At 41.4% G+C, this 21,712-nt stretch overlaps 1 protein-coding gene across 3 annotated transcripts; it reads right to left on the bottom strand.

Moving 5' to 3' along the window:
* Nucleotides 1–12,769: 12,769 nt before the first annotated feature.
* On the bottom strand, nt 12,770–17,619 carry LOC311601776 (melanoma-associated antigen 10-like). 3 transcript variants are annotated; one of them, XM_084789501.1, is made up of 4 exons: nt 17,460–17,619; nt 15,938–16,029; nt 15,135–15,224; nt 12,770–14,191 (listed from the first exon to the last, which is right to left on the bottom strand). In XM_084789501.1, the coding sequence occupies exon 4, from the start codon at nt 14,135–14,137 to the stop codon at nt 13,136–13,138; it is 1,002 nt and encodes a 333-aa protein (XP_084645627.1). In that variant the 5' UTR covers nt 14,138–14,191; nt 15,135–15,224; nt 15,938–16,029; nt 17,460–17,619; the 3' UTR covers nt 12,770–13,135. The 3 variants fall into 3 exon arrangements, with proteins under 3 accessions (XP_084645627.1, XP_084645629.1, XP_084645628.1); XM_084789503.1 differs by having other exon boundaries at nt 15,925–16,026; XM_084789502.1 differs by having other exon boundaries at nt 15,938–16,026.
* Nucleotides 17,620–21,712: the final 4,093 nt, after the last annotated feature.

Raw genomic sequence — 21,712 nt, 5'->3', positions numbered from 1 at the left:
TGGTTTCCAGTATATCAGCTGGTTCATAGCAACCTCTAATTACAGCTCGGGGGATCTGATGTCCTCTGTTGGCATCGACATGCACTTGTATGCACATGATGCACATATCTATAAGCAAGCACATACATATACAGAACACAAAAATAAATCTTAAAAATATCCTAAAGATAGAACTATCATGTGAATAAGTCATAGTAATCCTGTGCATAGATCTAAAGAATTTACATTCTACCACAGAAATATGTGCACACCCATGTTTGTCTATGACAGTTTTATTTGTAACAATGAAGATAGGATAAGTAAGGATATCCCTCAACACATGAACAGATAATGAAAACATGGTAGATATACACAATGGAATTTTATTAGGTTGTAAAGGCTTTGCTTCTTCATGAAGATTGATTCAATTATTATACTTATTGACATATTCCAGTTTCGGAAAGATTAATGTGTCATATTTTATACTTGTTACTTTATCTTAAATTATGTATATACACATGCTATACACATATGTGCACATATATGTGCTTGTGTTTGTTTGTGCATATGATAGGGTCATAAAACTACAAAAGGGACCATGGGGTCTTAAAGGAAGGTTGGAGAGGGTGAGAAAAAGGAGAGAAAAGAAAATGGAATAACCGAATGCATGTGACAGGAGAGCAGAACAGATCCTAGTGGAAGGAAACAATAGGAGAAGACAAACGTGAGGGCCATAAAGGGACGAAGATAAAGTCATAAAGAAGAATAAAGTAATGCCATCTGACAGAAAATAAATGAAATGGAAATAATCATATTAACCAAATCAAGACAGTTTCAGAAAGAGAAATATCACATATATTTTCTCTCATCTGTAGGTTCTAGACTTTATACATGCAGAAAATCTTATATACACAGATGACATGAAAGCATAAACAAAACTGTTAAAGGAGACTAATGGGACAGGAGAGGATGAAAAGGAGGAAGGTAGTTGGGTAGGGAGAAAATATGTGCAAACTTGACTATATATGTTACGAAAGTTTTTAAGGTAAGCTTGTAAAACAAAATAAATTAAGAGAGAAGTAAAATAGAAAACCTTAGGAGAAAATGCAGGCAAGACACGGCAGTCAGCCTACTTGGCATACTATACTGCACTTCTAAATAAGAACCATGTTACACCATGCTCCTGAGTATGCCCAGAAGTCAGACACTGAATTTTGAAGTAGCCTGAGTAGCAGAGTCTGGACTCTGCATGTCTCCTTTAATGTGCCTCTTCCAAATAGAAATCCTGGGGGGTATGAGCACTTATAAGGTTTGTACAGAAAGAGTTCCAAGAAACTGGTGCTATTTTTGGTTTAAGGGATATTATAGATAAATTCTTCAGGACACGAGAGTGACAAAAAAAAAATACTGTTATTTCCTTTCTGGCATGAACTCAGACAAGGCCAAGTCCTGACATGGTAACTCCATGGAGACAGCATAAACAAAATCTGAGAAAGCACTTCAGACACCACGAAAATTCTTTTTGACAAGAAAGCTTATATGTAGAAAATAGAAGAGAATGTTCTTCTAACTCTCTATCACCAAGAAGATCTTCTAAGGCCATTAGAGGACCATTTACCAGGTCCTAGACAGGCACCAGGCGAGTCTCAAAACCTGTGGATCCCAATATCACTATACTTAACAGCATCTAAATGTGTATAGTTTTGAAGTGTATGTAAGATACCCATCAATATGTAGAGATAATAAAAACAAACACAAATATATTAGTTCAACGTCAAAATCACTTAAAGTACATTTTCCGACATCCAAGAGAAATATACTAAGGTAGTGTTACTGGAATGTCCTCTCTGGTGAGACTTCCCATTTTTTTTTAAAAGGACAATCAACAGTAAATGGATACACATGATCAAATCAGGTGTTCAAAACATCCAGTAGAAATCAACTGGGAAAGCTGAGTTGTCATCTGGAGTTGGGGATGGGGCTTTCTTTACATGGATAACTTCCCATGGCTGAACTTTAAACTTCTCTTTCCCACTATAGGCCCATTTAAGCTATGAGAAAAACAATAGTATCATCTGTCGGAAGTTGTTTACACTCTATCTGTTTTCAAGGATATAATGTTTCTTCTGCTCAGCAGCTATTTTGCCCTTCCTGTTACAGAGTTGGAGGAGCCGGCTGGTTCCTAGACAAAGAGCCTTGAAGGAAAATTTAAGACAAACATGCTTGGGTGTAAAACAATAGAGTTAGGGACTTAAAAACTTCACTTCCAGAATCAGCTTCTCAGTGAATTAAACACCAGGCAATTTAACAATAAAATGTGCAACTTACTAGAAATTGGGTTATAACTACAGAAGTGATTTGAAGAAATTCAGAGCATTTCGTGCTTAGATATAAAAGGAATGATATTAATTCAATATTATAAGTTTCAATTTTTATTTTAATATATTTTATTTGGTAGTTTCACATAATGCACCCCAATCACACTCACTTCCCAGGCCTCCCAGGTCTACTCCTCTCCTTCTGACTTCCCCCAAAACAAAAGAAGAAAAAAAAAAAAGAAAAAAATTTACCAAGTTCAATTTGTATTGCCCATAGGCTCAGTGGAGCATCGTCAAATTCCCAGTAGGTAGCCTTTTAAAAAACAAAACAATTCTCCACAGTTGAGTGGAGAGTGAGGACTGACTTTCACATGTACTCTGGTGCCCCATATTTGACCATGTCCCCTGGATGGGGAGACCTGTTGGCACTCAGAGGAAGGACAGCAGGCTACCAAGAAGAGACTTGGTACCCTATGAGCATGTACAGGGGGAGGAAGTCCCCCTCAGTCACAGTCATAGGGGAGGGGAGTAGGAAGTAAGCAGGATGGAGGGAGGAATGGGAGGATACAAGGGAGGAGATAACCATTGAGGTGTAATATGAATAAATTAATAAAATATATTAAAAACAAAACAAAACAAAACCAACAACAACACCAACAACACCAACAAAAAAAGGTCTGCCCCAACCCCACCCCTACCAGAGTCTATCAGCTGTGAAGAGATACACTTCAGCATCCCTATCACATTTTTAATTAATTAATTACATCCCAGCCAAAGCTTCCCCTCCCTCCTCTCCTGTCAGTCCTTCCCCTTACCTCCCCTCCCCACCATCTACTCCTCCTTTCTTTCTCTTCAGAAAAAAGAAGGCCTTCCATGGATATCAATCAACCTTGGTATATCAAGTTGTAGTAAGACTAGGTGTGTATTCTCCTACTGAGGCTAGAAGAGGCAACGCAGTAGGGGGAAAAGGTCCCAAAGTCAGGCAACAGAGTCAGAGAAGGCATTTGCTTCCATTGTTACAAGTCTCACTGACCTAGGCCCTCTTCATATATGTAATTTGGTCTTCATATGGAAACCGTATCACAATTTTTTAAAAGTTTTCTTCAATAGATTCCTGTCTAGACTGTTTTTGGTAGGTAGGGATTGTCACAGAAGCCTTCAAAGTCTCTCATTTTCAACTGCGAGTCTGCAGTCATCGATACACTGCAAAAGACTTTTTTTGGCCTCTGTGGTGAGTGGCGGCACAGATCATGGATTTACATATGGTTTCTGACTATAATACGGGGCATGGTCATTGGTGGTAAAATGGATCATGGACATCAACAGAGCCCCCAGCTGCAAGATAAAATCAGACAGAAGAAAGGAAATTAAGAATAACAGAAATAAATTCAGGTGGAATGAATGAAAATTTAGACTATAAAGAACCCAAATGCTGACTATTTGAAAAGATCAATCAGATTAACAAAGCCCTAGTCTAGAAAGACAGACAAATTTAAAAAGAATTAGAAATAATAAGATTTACGAATATTGGGAGTTTAATTAGAGTTTTGAAGACATTGGAGAAAATATAAGAAAAAAGGAGAAATAAGACAGATGTATTAAGAAAAAGACAGATGTATTCACACAAAGGCAAGACTTTAGATGATATTAAAGAATACCTTTAAAATAAAGTCAGGCATTACCAAACCGTACAAACAGATGAAATGAAAACTTTCAAGTGAATTTGAAATAGAAAATTGTAAGTGGATTAAAATTATTAAAATATTCAAAATTCCACACATACAGATATATAAACTGCGTTTTGATCAAATCCATCCCCCATTACCTGACATTCTTCCTCTATCCTCCCCACCACTGTTCTCTTCAAATTTCACTTGCTCTTTATTTTTAGAACCCATTAAGTCCACTTAGCGTTTCCTGGATGTGCCTGGCCACAGAGCAGTCTACTGAAGCACAGGTCTTGAAATTTTTCCTATTTGTTCCTCACCTGTAATCTAAAGGCCAAGAATGACCTACAATTGGGTCCCACATGGTTCTATGGTGCATTTAGTGAGAAATCTCTAGGTGTCTTTTTAGTTCCGCTTGTGCTGCAACCTGGGCTTCAATAGTATGGGCAACTCCCTTCAGGAAACTAATGTAGCTATAGAAGGGTCTGTGGCAGGGTATAAACTGCATGCTAAGGTCTTGTATTTATATTCATAGATAGTACATCTCTCAACCCTCAGCAAAGAAGCTACTTTTTGCTGTAGATATTAATAGACACACACAACTGGTTGATGTGAAGAAAATAAGATACTATGATTTCTCAGCTTTAAAGGGAACATCTATATCACATCTCTTTCTCATAGGCTCAGGGAGTATCACTGAAGAGGAAGCAAAAATATTTAAGAGTTAGGAGTAATGGATGACTGCACACAATCATTATTTGTTGGATACTACTGGGTTATTGCATGTATGTGTATAGCCTGCATGCATGAGATCTGCACATGATCAAGCCAACTCAAATCCCAGCATGGTTGGCTAAGGGGTTCATGGAAATCCACCTTATCTAAAAAGCTTTTGGGAATTAACTGTTGAGGGTGGAAAAATTAGTTTTTGAGATTAAGAGAGGCTAACTATGTTCCAATAAATCTCCTTACAGCCAGGCATACTTGATGGTGAGATCCTATGGCTGAAGATGATACATACTTGAGACATAGGACATGGAGTGAGCAAAGTGGTACTGATCTGAAACCTTCATCACTACTGGTTAACTTTCACAGTAGAATCAAGTTGTATTTATGCTACCAGCAGAAAAAAAAATTCAACAGTCTTACTGAGGCTGTGAACCCTACAAGCAATGATAATTGATAATGACTGGCCTGGCAAGATATGCTCAGTGGTTAAATATTGTCACAAATGTTACAGGAGTAACCAGTCACCTCATGATTGGATTTAAAGCCCACTTCACAGGGTGAACTTTATGCCTGATATATTAACTGAACATAAGTCACAGAAGAGAGCCTAATACTGATACTAATATAGCCTAATACTAACGTTAGTATTCTATGATGAAACATGGTAACCAATACAACATATAGAAGGAAAGGCAGATTTTGGGCTTATGGCCCCAGAGAGATAAAAGTCCATGCTAGCAGGGACAGCTGAGAGCTCATATCTCAAATCATAAGCATGAAACAGAGAGAATAAACTCAAAGTTGTAGGAGTGTTCCTTGAGCAAGGTCACTCCTGCTGTAGATTAGTTATTCTTCTATAGTTGTAAAGACACACCATGATCAAGAATATAATGGGAGCAGGTTTCCAGTTTCCGAGGGTCAGTGCATCCTCATCCAGAGGCAGCATGCAGGGGGGGGGGGGCGGGTGGAGAGGGAGAGATGTTCTGTTTACCCTTTCTCTTGCTTTGCATTCATTATGACTTATGCAGTCTTATTTTGACTGGATGCAAAAATATTGTTTTTCAACAACTTGGTATATCAAGTTGTAGTAAAACTAGGTGTGTATTCTCCTACTGAGGCTAGAAGAGGCAACGCAGTAGGGGGAAAAGGTCCCAAAGTCAGGCAACAGAGTCAGAGAAGGCATTTGCTTCCATTGTTACGAGGTTTCTCTGTGTAGCCTTGTCTGTTCTGGACTCACTCTGTAGACCAGGCTGGCCTAGAACGCAGAGATCGCCTGCCTCTGCCTCCTGAGTGCTGGGATTAAAGGCGTGCGCCACTGTGCCTGACCCTCTTTCCTTTTTTTTTTTTTTATGGTCTTTTTTTTTTTTAACTTTTTTTTCATGTGTATACTGCACTTGTGTGTTTATGCATGTTTTTGCATGTGTATTGGCTCACATTGTGTGTGTCTGTGTGTGTGCAAGCATGTGGAGGCCTGAGGTTGATATCAGAAGTCATTTCCCATTGTTTTTCATCTTTAATCATCAAGGTATGCCCTCTAGTAAATGCAGAGTGCCACAGTATGGTTAGTCTTGCTTATCAGCTTGGTCTGGGCACCTTCTGTGTCAGCCTTAGGGAATTCTTCCTTTTTAATATATAATTAATATAATAATGTGTTTATCATACAATAAAATTTATGACAAAATATTACTCTAAGAACTGCCTTAATAGAATATTATAAATTATAATATGTTATATTTTATTTCCATTGATTTCCAAATACTTCCTAATTTCTTTTAAGACTTTCCCTTTAGGGCTGGTCAGAAAGCTCAGTAACCAACAAACAAGGCTGAAAAGGGCCATTAAGACTAACAATATGTGGGTTCATCTCCGGGTCTTCAATTCGATTCCATTGATCCACCAGCCTATTACTTTGCCAGTACCATGCTGTTTTAATTACTGTTGCTCTGTAGTACAGCTTGAGATCAGGTATGGAGATTCCTCCGGAGGATCTTTTATTGTATAGGATTGTTTTTGCTATTCTGGGTTTTTTATTTCTCCATATGAATTTGAGAATTAATCTTTCAATATCTTCAAAATATTTTGTAGGTATTTTGATAGGGATTGCATTGAATTTGTAAATTGCTTTTGGTAAGATGGCCATTTTTACTATGTTAATTCTCCCGATCCATGAACAAGGTAAATCCCTCCATCTTCTGATGTCATTTTCAATCTCTTTCTTCAAACTAAACAGAGAATTCTCAACAGAGGAATATCAAATGGCTGAGAAACACTTAAAGAAATGCTCATCCTCGTTAGGCATCAGAGAAATGCAAATCAAAACGACACTGAGATTCCATCTTACACCCATCAGAATGGCTGAGATCAAAAACTCAAATGACACCACATGTTGGCGAGGATGTGGAGAGAGAGGAACACTCCTTCACTGCTGGTGGGAATGCAAACTAGTACAACCACTTTGGAAAGCTATCTGGCGTTTTCTCAGAAAAATGGGAATAGGGCTTCCTCAAGACCCAGCTATCCCACTCCTTGGAATATACCCAGAAAATGCTCGAACACACAACAGGGACTTATGCTCAACCATGTTCATAGCTGCTTTATACACAATAGCCAGAACATGGAAACAGCCTAAGTGTCCCTCAGTAGAAGAATGGACTAAGAAACTATGGTACATTTACACTATGGAGTATTACTCAGCTATTAAAAACGAGGAATTCCCGTAATTTGTGGACAAATGGATTGACCTAGAAATTATCATAATGAGTGAGTTCACCCAGAAGCAAAAAGAGACAAACGGTATACACTCACTTATATCAAAACACTAGTCCAAGGGATACGTCCCATGAAAAACCTTACTTACCAAGAAAGTGGATCAGAGGAGAGGACATCCTATTGAGACTTTAGGCGAGAGTAGCATGGAAGAATGGGGAAATAACAGGACCCACAGGGTCCTGGAAACCTACAAGAAGAACTTTATGACAGGCAGATCTGGGTCCTGGGGTCCTCCTCAAACTAAGGCACCAGCCAAGGAGAAATAGGCAGTAAACTTCGAACCCCTACCAAGACCTAGCCGATGAACACGATATTCTCCACTGTTGAGTGGAGAGTGAGATCTGATTCTCACGTGAACTCTGGTGCCCCTTTTCTGACCATGTCCCCTGGATGGGGAGGCCTGGTGGCACTCAGAAGAAGGATAGCAAGTTACCAAGAAGAGACTCAATAATCTTAGAGCATACATAGGGGGAAGAAGTCTCCCTCAATCACAGACATAGGGGAGGGGAGAAGGGGGGAAGTGGGAGGGAGGGAGGAATGGGAGGAAACAGGGGAAGGGATAACAATCAAGATGTAATATGAATAAATTAATTAAAAAAAAAAAGACTAACAATATGGGTCTGGGTTACCTCACCCAGAATTATCATTTTTAGTTTCATCCATTTGCCTGTGAATATCAAGATTTCCTTGTTTTTAATAGCTGAGTAGTATTCCATTGTGCAAATTGAATCACAGTTTCTGTATCCTTCGATTGAGGGATGTCTAGATTGTTTCCAGGTTCTGGCTATTACAAATAAGGTTGCTATGAACATAGTTGAGCAAGTGTCCTTGTTGTGTGGTGGATCATCTTTCAGATGTACACCCAGGAGTGGAATAGCTGGGTCTTGAGAGGTAAAACTGTTCCCAATTTTCTGAGAAAGCTAAAATGGCAAGAGTGGAATCCTATACTTTAGTCTTTGATAGAAGGCATGCAATCATTCACAAGAAAGTTTGTTACTATTTTGTTTTTGTTTTGTAAATGTCTTTCATCAAGTTATACTCCCATCTTTCTCATTTTCTAAGATTTTTTGACAAATAAAATATATTAATTATCAAAAGTTCTTTTTTCATACTGAAGTGAGTGATATTATGAAATTATTTAAATTTATTATGGTGACATACTAATATAAGCATTGCATTCATTCTATAAACTGTTCTTGGTCATGTAACATTAACCTTTTTATGTTTGTGGCTTGAATTTGTTAATATTTTAAACATTATTTTAATATGTAGCCACAAAACATATTGCTGAAGTTTTTATGTCCTTGTACCATGTTGGCTAATTTTTAATAAAATTCATCTTCATAAAATATGAGGGAAATTTTGCTTCTATTTTGTGGAAGATATTTTGTACAATTGGTATTAATTTTATTTAAATGTTTGTCAGAGGCCTTTAGCTGCTATAGTACCTATACATTTTATTACACACACACACAATGTGAGCCCATATACATGCAAAAACATGCATAAATACACAAGTGCACTACACACATGAAGAAAAAAGTAAAAAAATAATCTGACCATAAAAAAGGGGGGTGGTGTCAGGCAGTGGAGCATGCCTTTAATCCCAGCACTCAGGGAGGCAGGAGCAGGCAGATCTCTGTGAGTTCGAGGCCAGCCTAGTCTACAAAGTGAGTCCAGAACAGGCAAGGCTACACAGAGAAATCTTATCTCAAAAATTTTTATTCTAAAACCTCAGAGAAATTAAAGCATCCAATGTCATTTTAAAAGCTGTTGAAAAACAATATTTTCGCATCCAGTCAAAATAAGGCTGCATAAGTCATAATGAATGCAAAACAAGAGAAAGGGTAAACAGAACATGGAATTATATAAGAAAATATGTATCTTGTTATTGTGCAGTAACATCAAATTATTTAAAAATTAGAAATAGCCAGAAAACCTTTATTTAGATGTATTGCAGATGCACAACAAAGAACAATATAATAATAAATATAAAAATCTATGGAAGCCTTCTTTTTTCTTTTTTTATTTAATTAATTTATTCAGATTGCAACTCAATTGTTATCCCATCACTTGTATCCTCCCATTCCTCCATCCCTCCCACTTTCACCCTATTCCCCTCCGCTATGTCTGTGACCTAAGGGGGACCTCCTCCCCCACTATATGATCACAGGCTATCAAGTCTCATCTTGGTAGCCTGCTTATTCTTTCTCTGAGTACCACCAGGCCTCCCCACCAAGGGGAGGTGGTCAAATAAAGGGCACCAGAGTTCATGTGAGAGTCAGTCCCCACTCTCCACATAACTGTGGAGAATGTCCTGTCTATTGGCTAGATCTGAGTAGGGGTTCGATGTTTACTACATGTGTTGTTCTTGGTTGGTGCAGTAGTTTGAGCAGATCCCCCTGGGTCCAGATCTGTCCATCATGATGTTCTTCTTGTAGGTTTCTAGAACCCTCTGGGTCCTTCTATTTCCCTATTCTTCCATGCTTCTCTCACTTAAAGTCCCAATAGGATGTCCCAGCATCTATCCTAGTCTCCTGGTAAGTGAAGACTTTCATGGGATATGCCTTTTCGGGAAGCATTTTTTATTTTGCATTTGAAAATGAGGTATTCGTAAGAAAATGGGATTTATTCATTCTATCATAACATCATTTTAAGACTGTCAGGTGATATTTGAAGGAAATATGCATATAATAAAGTTATTAAATTGCAACAAATAATTATGTGCATATCTTAAAATATTCACAGAAGGTAAGGTCATGTGTTTAATGGGAAAGGGGAAAGAAAATTATACAGTAGTGAGACAATTTTCAATGCATAATAAAATATGGAATCATATCAATTCCACAGAAACTATTTTATAAATTTGTTAAGACAGAATGTGAATAAAATGTTTTTAAAATAGAGTAATTATTTATTCAAAATACTTCTATGTGAGAAATAATACACAATCAAGTATGGATAATCTTGAACATTGAACTATGAATAAAATGTTGCACCACTTATTAAAGTTTTTTGCTGCATGTGAGTGTGGTGTGCCTTATTATTGCCTCCTTCGTATTTTAATCAGCGTTTAGAAAGTCCAAGGTGTTTGAACTGGAGGGATGACTCCATGGTTAATCCCTCCTTACAATATTGCTGATACACAGTGCTCCCAAGAAACTTGAAGCATGCTAAGGAAAATATATTTTAAATATAAATTGAATAAAATATGCTATTACTTTTCCTAGAGGGAGATATTTTTCTGGATAGAGTCTTAGTGACCTAGCATGGCATTTGAAAGTCTGAGAGAAAGATGATAACTATACATAGCTGACTGGGTCTCAGCATTAAGTTATTATTGTATACTTATAGATACGTTACACATGCTGGAGGATGAATAAAATCCAGCAATATGTTGATTTATATTGTTCACAAACCATGTAGAAATATTTATTTATTTTGGTAGTCTGATTCATATTTAATTATCTATGATCATTTGTAGTTATATTGTTAAGAATACTGAAAACAGAAACAAAAGGAGAAAAAAACATATCCAGCGGCAGGAAAAATGTCTGCTAATTTGGCGTTAGGTGCCAAGAATTATAAATTCAACCTTGTTATGTTTCTATAAATAATATTCCTGGAAGCATTGAAGCTCTATGAAGGTAGTACTGATATTTATGTTGTTAACTGCTGTATTTCTGATGCCTCTCCAAGTGTTTTGTATAGTTCATGTTCAGCAAATTTTTATGGAATCATAACCAGTGATTTTGAAATTAAAGCCATTGTACTTTATAAAAGTGAATCAATTAAGATCCATATATTTATAGATATTGTGTATTGCATGAAGCAATTTTAAAAATAAACCTTTATGTTCTTTTTTTTTTAAGCCTGAGGGCTACCAATGGGGCCAGAATCAAGGGAACGCATGGGCTCCTCTCAGTATCTTCACTTAGACAGGGAGGGGAAGTTCCTGATGCTAGGAGCTTTGTGGCTGTCAGCTGGGGAGTGGGAGTCATAAAGCCTGCCCATCAGGACCACTGTACAGTTCATGTTCAGCAAATTTTTATGGAATCATAACCAGTGATTTTGAAATTAGAGCCATTGTACTCTATAAAAGTGAATCAATAAAGAGCCATATATATTTATAGATACTCTGTATTGCATGAGGCAAATTTAAAACTAAACTGCTGGAACATGTATCCTGTTTGGAAAGCCTTGGGTGCAGTGCCCTGTGTGAAAGGCAGGTGGCTGTTAGCTCACCTAGCTTTTGGGTTGCTAATCTTTCTTAAACATGTTTATTTTTATTGAAAATAGTTTTTTTCATAAAATGTATTCTTGTTACCACTGTCCTTCCCAGTGTTAGTTCTCCAGGGCAGAGACTCCGTAGCTCAGGAAGGTAGGCAACAGCTAACCAGCCACAGTGAAACTTCAGGAATAAAATTAACTGAATCATCACTCCCCCCTAGTTTCTTTTCCACCCAAATTACTATGTTCAATCATTTACCAACTTCACAAACCCAGTGTCTCTTTACAGTTAACTGAATTGTACTGGCGATAATTGAATTAAAATGTCATTTCAATAGTGGGCTCCTTTGCATATTTTGGGTTTGTCATTTGAGTTGACTGCATGTGCTGTTCAAATGTTCTATCACTTGGACGCTTCCAGTCCTTTTTTTTTTATTTTTTTTTTTTTTAGTTTTTCGAGACAGGGTTTCTCTGTGTAGCCTTGGCTGTCCTGGACTCACTTTGTAGACCAGGCTAGCCTCGAACTCACGGAGACCCACCTGCCTCTGCCTCCCGAGTGCTGGGTTTAAAGGCATGCGCCACCACGCCTGGCTGGACATTTCCAGTCTTACTCCTCTTGCAGTGTCCACCTCCAAAAGACAATGCTGAGATCAGTTTTTCCTTCCAGCTCCCAAAGGCCTGATCTTATCTACTCTGCAGATTCATTACATCAATTCCCTAGACTCCCAAGCTACCTTGGTTTACCACAACAACACTGCGCTGCTCACCCCAGGAGACCCTTTTGCATCCCTCAGCCTGTACTAGGGCTTGTGGTTTGAAAGGACTTCTCAGTGTCTTCCTCACAAGGCTGTGGCTCCTCCACTCACCCTGGCTCCATGAAAGCATGGGTCTGGTTCTCCTAGGACACACTGCTAACCTTTGCAAAGGTCATATGCTTAATGACACTTTAGGTTAGGATTTGATTACTTAACCAGAATAAGAGAGTAAAGACCATAAGGGGATGATTAAGAATTATTTTTTATTCTAGTATTAACGATTTTATTCTGTTCTACAAGTTCTTCCCCATAACCCAAGAAATAACAATTCCAACACCACGGGGCCTTGTGAGAGATTACAGAGCAGATGGAAAAATATTCAAACTTGTTTTACAAAATAGCAATGCTTTTTCAACATGGATAAACAGCAGTAGGCAGACGACTAATACAACCTGGAAGCCTAACTTTTAGCCTAATGAGCCTTTTAGTAAGTGTAGCAACATTTTAGAATACTAAGAGAAAAAAATCCCCGAGTCACCCATGCAGAACAGTAACAGTGGGATGGCTCCCACTCCCTTCCATCTAGAATGAGGCCACTGCTTGATCGCTGGCAATACCTGACCTTATCTGAGTTGGACACTAAAAGTGCACTAGAACCTGGGCTGCTCATGCGCCAGGCTTCTCTAGCCTAGGCCCGTTCTTCCTCATCTCTCAAAGCCTCTTCATACCACACTGGGTATGATCTGGGGTCACTCCCATTGATGCTGGCCAGAAACTTCAGTATTTTCATCTTGGTGGTTTCGGCGCGGGCCCTTGGGCCCCACAGGAACTCATAGGAAGGAGGATCGCTGTCAGGTACCTGCCTGTATTCCAGGTACCCTTCCTGCACAAAATGCTCAGTGATGAGACGTCTGGGTTCTCCATATATAAAGTGTTCATCCCCAGCATACAAGCCAATTTTATTCAACACACCCCATACCATGTCCTCACTCGCACAGTTGCCTTCCATAAATATTATGCTCAATACAATTATCAAGAGGCCTGTCTTAGGTATGCCCTGGACATCAGTCGTGATCCCATCATAGGTGAGCTCTAGGGCTATGGCAAAGTTATAGGTGTGGCCAGCAGGCTCTATTTCCTTTATCTCAATGCCAAAAACTAGCTGCATGCACTCCAAGGCTTCTCTAAATATCACCAGGAAGTGGTCCTGATAATTTCTAATGACATTACTCATCATTTCTGCTTTGGTGACTGGCTCCTTCATTAGATACTTAAAGAGTAGATATTTCACCAACTCGTCTACTTTTGCATCTCTCTCACCATTAGACAATGAAGCAGCACATGGCAGGGCCTCGGAGGGGCCTGCACTCTCCTCACTTTCAAACTCTACACTGTGCTGGCTGCCTGGAGAGGAAATCATGGCAGTGCAGGAGGGTAAAGCTCCTGGAACACTATGAGAAGGACTTGATGCTCTGGAAGCACCACCGCCCTCCTCTGAAGTGCCTGACATTGCATCATCATCAGAAGAGGAAGAAGAAAAGGAAGAGGGAAAGGAGGAGGAGCAAGTAGAAGAGGATGAGGAATCTTCTTCTCCTATTGAAATTGGAACATTCCTTAGGCCCTCTGTCTCACTTTGGGCCTCAGGATCTCCCTCAGCCATGCATCTTCTACGCTTCCGCGGTCTGGGCATGGTGACTCTAGTCTTGAACAGCGGGCAGGAACACAACAATGTACACCCAAAGACCTAGGGGAAGATGAGGAGAGTGGATATATTCATTGTTGACATTCACCCCACTGGAAATGCTCACAAAACCAATGGCAGGCTTTCTCTGTGTGATGCTCTCAAGCTACAAGGAGTCCTGTCTCCCTGGCATGTATGTCTCTTGTGAGACTGAGGGAAGTAGTGACAAGTTTCCTCAGAATGCAACTGTGTCACCATAGAGGCTTCAGGGTTGCCAGAAGCATGTATGGGGTTAAGAAAAGTGTGTCTGCTGGCTTTGAGGCACACATGACACATTCAGCACATGGCAGGGCTTTACTCTAGACTCTGCCTAGGCATCCCCTGATGTCTGACCTGAGGAAAACATCTCAGACCAAGACCCTTGCCTAGCTCCCGTGAGAGAAGATGAGGCATGTCACAGCCATAAACTGTAAAGCCAGTACTGGATCCCCATTCCAGACAGGAGGCTGAACTGCACTGCAAAGAGTTGTCCCACTCTAAAGTGTATTGTTCCCTCTGTGCTCTCTCTCGGTTCGCCCTCATCTCCTGTCATGGCCTGGACTCCACCTGCATCTGCTGGCCTGAAGCAAACTACTCTAGTGCATCCTTCTTCAGGTCTGTAGCAAACTCCTGGAACAGCTGCCCACTTCTCTGATGTAGAACAAAGGGCAGCGAAGGTCCCTTCATCTTGCAAGAACTATTCAAGGGCAATTGCAAAAGACATCCCAGTTGAATGTGGCCCATATGTCTGGGACAAGGGACATGCCCATCCCTCACTTTGATGGCTTTGCTTACTCTGATGACCTGAGGCCACCTGCATTAAGCGAAGGCCCATTTCACTGAAACAGAGAAAAGAGGAGGAAAGAGGATGGAGCACACCTATAGTTCATAGGGTCTCCTCAGCTGACAGAAAAGCTAGGTGGGGACACAGCCCCACCTGTATAAGTACTTGACTAACAGTTCTTACCTTGAGTACTGGTACACCTGAGAGCCTCTCTCTGATGACCTAGGTCAAGGTTCTTTTGAGCAGGGTCTTCAGGTCCCTGAGACCAATGTCCTAGAAAAAAGACAAGGGGATCAGACTGCAATTCCTGCCCAGGAATGGGGGAGATAGGCTTCTGTGGGCACCCTGTCTGGGATCTGAACTGGGATTACTTTCAACCATCCCTGGGGTTACTTAGTCTGATGACAGATCATGCAACCCCTGCAAATAACCAAGGTCACACACTCAAGTCAAGTTCCTGAACAGCAGGAGGTCATGAAAGCAATCAGGAGGTGTGAGCAGGTGACCCATTGCTTCTCTGTTGAGTGGGATTCCCCAGAAATGCCTACATGGCCCAGAATAATCCCTGCTGTGTCCCTTGGTGCAGTGCATTCATCTGGCATGACTTCCCGGAGAGGCTCCCTTTACACTAGAACACATCTTCTCCACTACCTCCCACCTTCCCAACTGAGTTAGTTTCAGTAAGCTTGTCGTTTAGTTTCCTCAAGGGCTGGCCCCAGGGCACAGTCTTTCTTTCTGGGCTGTAGACACACACACTCATCATGAGAGGTCCATGTCTGGGATCTGGCTCATGCCCAGACGAATCCTGAGACTCTTCCTTTGATCACCATCTGAGACCTTAGTACCAAGGCTGTCACATCCATGAGACCACTTATCCACAGTCCTGAGGCTGAACAAAAAAGCCTGCTACAGTAACCACCTTTCCAGGGCTTCCTAGGTACCAAATGGGTACCTTCACATATTGAGTTCTTACCATGACTGCTCACCTTGATCACTGGCAGATGCTAGACACCTCCTCTGGTAACCAGATGTGGCTCTCTTTACTTCTCTAGTGATGCCACTCACTCAGGCTCACCTTCTTGAAAGACACAGAAGTTAGGATGGAGCCCATCTGAGCACCCCTGGAGTGTTTCTCAAGACTGGCAGAAGAAGCAGGGGTCCACTCTTGTCTTGAGGATTCTGAATGATGTCCTATGTATGACTCCTCACAAGTCCCCCTGACACTCACATCCATCATTCAGTCACAGGCCACCCTTGACCCCCCACCTTATGCCACAGTCTTCCCCAGATCCAGTCTGGACTTACAATAGAGGTAGATTTTATATGGATAATATCAGGCATCTCCTTGTTCCTCCTTCAGGGATCCAGTACCTCACCTCTACAGATCTGAGGCCTTCATTGCAAAACAAGGCCTGATCCCCTCTCATACCCTATAGATTGAAGCAACGATTCCTTTGCTCAGAGCTGGAAAGAGTGTGGAGGTCTATCTACGATCTGAAGTGCAAGGGGCTCACTCCTAGAAGTGGTTCTCACTGGGTGCCAGGTTGCATTAAGTAGGTACCCTCTATCCAGAAATGTCTTGAAAATATACCCTCACCAACTGTAATGGTTATCTCCTTTTGAGGATCCTTACAAATATTTTTAAGTGCCCAAGTGGAAGTAGAAGGGTGGATAGTGCCTCATTCTCAATGCCTGCTTGGTGTCATGCTGTCCAAAGAGATTACATTGCATTGTCTAGAGATCCTGTAACCAGAAAGTGAGCACCGCAATTAATGCCAATCTCTTAAAAAGCACAAAGGCTGTTACATGGCTATCTCTCTCCTAGGAACCTTACACAAAGGGCCTAAGTCCCCACAGCCACTGAGAGAGACGTGGGAGAGCAGGGTAGGGCTTGTTCCTGCAAGTCAGCATCTAGACCACCCTCAAAGTGCCAGAACCCCACAAAGCGACTTTAAGTACCTCCCAGTTACCTGGATATGGATGCGAAAGGAGAGAGGACTTGGTTCCGCAATTCAGCCAGATTTTTAGAACTTTACAAAGGGCACAGCACGGTATGCTTACTGTGCCTGCCTTTCTGGGTGGGGCTTCTGCAATTCCCTGCCTACCTCCCACCTTGCCGGAAGGACACCAATGCTCCTCCTCTAAAAGAAACTCCTCCTACATGGCGCCCAGGTGTGGGGTCCTGTGAGAGGAGGATTCCACGTACAACTGCCGTCTGTGCTAAAGACCTCTATATTGCCCACAGTGACGAACTGGGCAAAAGGGCTTAATAGTACCACCGGGCCATTGTTTAAAACAGTGCTCACCGTAGGTTCAGCTAACAATTTGGGATTCTCTGTGCTAGGAGTGCGGCTTTCCCAGGCCCCTCTCCGGCCCAGTCAGATTTTAACACGAGGCAAGAGTAAGCTTCTTTACAGAGTACCTCCAAGTGGGCCCCCGCGCTAACCAAAGAGGTTAAACTGCGTCATTTGGCCACTTTCTAGACTGAAAGGGGCCTTTTCCACTCACCTTAACGCCGAAAGTGCAGCGAGACCCCTTCCACGAAACTCACAAAATGGCGCCGAGCCTCTGGAGTTCCGTATGCAGGGGGGTGGGGAGGGTCTCTATCCCACAAGTCAGCAGTGAAGCAGCTTCTGCGCTCCTTGAGTCTCACAAAATGGCCCCGAGACCGCTGGGTCCCAGGATACGGAAGCTCGGAGAGAGGCTCATTTTCACACAGTGGCCTAGCTTTGAGGCTTGACCTCCAAAAGGACACAATGTAACTCGGACCTGTGTATCTAGGGTAGCTTCTGAGACACTCAGCTCCAGTCTGGATTTGGAAAATCACTGCGGTTCACTCCTCTCTGGGAAACCTCTGAAATCTTGTTCCTATGAGTTTTAACCAGAGGGAGGAGAAGGGGCTCATTTACATAAGTAATCCCTTTTGATGTAGCCTTCCACCCTGGCAGAGCTATATTATGTTGTGTCTTTATATCCAGCTCCCACAGCCCATCTTCTTAGGTCGTCATTTGTTCCCACAAATAGTCCTCCCTTCTTTCTCTAGAATGTTGCCTTTACAGCGTAACTGTCTCCCATCCAGGACACATCGGGAAATGTCTCGAGTCCCGCAAGCCTTCAGATGAGAAAGCAGAAAGCAGCTTGGGGGCGAGCTCATTCCCACAAGTCCGCTTGAGTTTGCTGCAGGACCCTCAAAAGGATACAGTTAGAACACAGTCCAAGAACGGAGTTGTGCAGTGAGAATTCTGAGTGCTTCTGAGAAAAGCCCAGTAAACAAAGACAAGAGTCTTCTGACCTAAGTTTCATCAAAACATGGAATTGTTCTTGAAATGTGTTTTCAAGCCCCTCCCAGCTGTAACATATAAGAATGTGTTTACTTTGGCTGTTGTTATTCATATACCTGTATGGAAAAACATGTTTTTGCCACATGTGGCTTGTCTTCGTGATTGTACACTTTACTCGGGTGACTCTTCTTAACCCTCAGAGTATAAAGTGTCTGAGTCCCTGAATAAAGTTGTTTATTTCAAGAGACTAGTCCGCCTCATTTGTGTAAGGAACAGGAAGTAAATTAAAATACCTGAGATGAAACAACACTGCAACTGCCGTGCAGGGCCTTCTTTCCATCTCGCACTTCTGGAGAAGAAGAAAAAAATGCACTGAGGAACCCCAGACAGGGACATGTCCAAAGTCCACTCTACCTGGACCGACTTGGGCCTCAGAATAGAATGGGTTACCAGGATGCAGTAAGGTCCTGTGCTATTCATCTGGAAACAGACTTGGGAGTGTAGCTAGAATCAGGTTTAACAGACACATCTGCCTGTCTTCTGGCTTTAGGAAGCAGGAGGCTGAAGACTTCAGACCCAGAGAGACATTTGGGAAGTGCAGCTGTACAGGGAGCCTTTAAAGGGCATTAGAGTCTATTTGATTTGGAATAGAGCCTGGCAGCATTCCAGGCAGAGAAGAAAATTCAAAGGGGCTTGGGAACGGAAGCTGAGGGTAGGCAGGGGAAGCCCATCCACAGAGGGTCCTGCTTCTGTTCTCAGCCTTGTGCACAAGGGCACAACAAGGAGGAATGGGGCTCTCTCCGTCTTCAGCAGAAGGGAATGCTGGGAGGCAGAGTCTTGACCATGGAGGTAAGAGTTCATAGAGTATGGGTTCTCCGTTTTAACTGGAGCCAAGGTAGGGACAATGGAGGACACAGACGGTACCCTAGGACACCTTGCTTGCAGCACTACTGTCAGGCCAGGATGGCTCTGGGCATGTTTTCAGATGTGACAGCCACTGAGTTGGGCCTCACAGGGTCAGACAATCAAGGCATTTATCTAAGGTCACCACTTAAGTTAGGTGAAAAAGAAAAGGCCTGGGCCTCTACAGATGACCACTCTGCCCATAATGGTCATTTCAAATGTTTCAGGACAGGAGGGGACTTTCTTAGTCAAGTTGAGCTCTAGAAGTAGATTGAAAAAGCCTCACCCCAGATATACAAGTCCAGAAAATCAAGCTAAATTGTGTCTGTTTACTGTTCTAGTTGGCCATGTGAAATGGGGAGAGCAGGGTCGTCACCCCAAGAACTTGGGAAGATTTCTTCCTTTGCATCATTCAAGTAGGAGCTCCTGAGAAAGTAGGTCCCTGACCATCCAGTGTTTCTCTCGCTCCACATCACACAATAGTGTTCTGTTTTCTCCATGGGAAGGCCACCGTAACTCTCTAAAATGGTTTCATTTGTTGCATGTTCAGCTTCACTGGCAAAAGCAAACTATTCTTTTTCTCACTAGTGGAATGTTTTAGGTCATTTGAAAATTGAACTGTGTCAGTGTAGGAGGCTAAGAAAGGATGACAAATATACTAAGCAGAGAAACCATGGCTTCAGACCCCCTGCCAATGAATACATTTGAGCCTCAGATCCCCACCCCCAAGCCCTCCAATTCTTACAGAATACCCCATTAAAAGACTTACTGGGGGCTATGCTAGAGGATGTTTGTTGCTGATGCAGGCATCTTCTCATCCTCTTGAAGATTCCCAGAAGTAGTTCTTTCCTAATATCATTGGAAATAACATTTCTTCCATGAACAAGTTAGTGGAATTTACCTACCCAGTCCTGGAAATTGTGTATGTAGATTTTGTTCCAGCAGTAGATTCAGGCCTAATTTGTATCTGGATTCAGTTTTATCTGCTCCTTCTTTTTCTTAAGCCCAGAGATCTCAATTTTAAGAGAAAATCAATGTTTTTAAAGTGCTATAATTTCTACTCTAATTCTCTTTTGAGAAAAGGGAAGTATAAAAGTAACACAGTCTCTTTAAGCTATTGCACAGGTACACCCTGTCCAGCTGGTGTTGGGACACAGCGCTGATGAAAATACAGCTCGTGGCTCAATCAGAAGCTTCTTTTAAAAATATTACTTTATATGTGTGGGTGTTTTGCCTCGTTGTAGACCTGTGCACTGTGTATGTTCAGTGCACTCAGAGGCTAGAACAGGGCGATGGATCCCCTGGAGCTGGAGCTCCGATGTTCTCTCCTCACAAATTTTTTGGCTGCTTCTTTAGCTATTGTTGTTACATGTATATAAATGTGTGTGTCCATAGGCACACACTTACATGTATACATAGTCAGCTGGGACAATTTAGCATTTTTTCTGTTTGAGTACAGGGCTGACCACTTGGGATTGGGTCTCATTTGGATCCTTACCATTCCTATTTTTCTGCCTCTACACTTCTACAGGAGAACCCCAGGACATCTACAAAGAGAGCTCTAAGGTAGGAGCCCAGGCTCTAAAATCTATGATATAGATTCCAATCTTGGCAAGTTCCACTTTTGTGAAACTACATTTCAGTGTTTGGTAAGCTGATCCTCTCAAAGCTGTTAGGAATACTCACTAAGTCCATAGAGGCACCTTCAAAGGCCTATCCTCCCAGGCTTAGACCTTTGGTGAAAGAGATAGCAAGGCTGGTCCTAGACTACCTAGGGTATTTTTGCCCCAGGCGTCTGAGGGAACCCATGAGAATCTGTGTGACTGCTAATGGTCACCAGTGGACCTGCCCCTAGACAGTTGAGGAGGGAGAGACTGTGAGAGAAACTGTCATAGGTAATTGACAAGGAGAGAAGGGTAATGAAAAAGACTACAAAAACCCCTATCATCATCTTTCCTTGCCATTCAGTTGTTTCTTTATGTATACAGTATCTTTCTCTCTGTCTCTCTCTGTGTGTGTAAGTGTGTTGGGGAAAAGAGTAACCATAGCTGTTCAGGATGTATACAGCTGATCCAACTGAGACACGACAATAGCTGTAGAAAAGGTCCCTCAGGGGAGAAGACAAAGCACAGGCCTCAGCAATGACCTTATATAAGACATGTTTACACCTTAATGCCCAGATTTCTCACATACAACAATGGTAATGGAGAAAAACTTGAAGTGATTCCATTCAAATGAGGAATGAAACAGCGCTTTCCACTAGACTCATTCTTTTCTAGTTTGGTGTTTGTAAGCAGTACCTATAGAAGACAAGAGAACAAAGTTAAAGAGATATAAATAGGAAAATAAATCACATGAGGATGATAATACATGAGATCCAAAAAAATTCCACCAAAATTTTCTAAAAGTGATCAACATTTTTATCATGTTTACATTTCATTTTATTTTCTTTAAAAAACCTTTTAAGTGAAGACATTCATGGGATGTGTCCCTTGGGCTAGTGTCCAGATATAAGTGAGTATATACCATTTGACTCTGCTTCTGGGTTAACTCACTCATTATGATCATTTCTAGCTC

Source organism: Acomys minous (genome assembly GCF_964271855.1).
Source record: "Acomys minous genome assembly, chromosome: 7".
In the NCBI taxonomy this organism is placed as follows: domain Eukaryota; kingdom Metazoa; phylum Chordata; class Mammalia; order Rodentia; family Muridae; genus Acomys; species Acomys minous.
The sequence above is the reverse complement of the archived record's forward strand: the minus strand, read 5'-3'. Positions and strand labels throughout refer to the sequence as shown.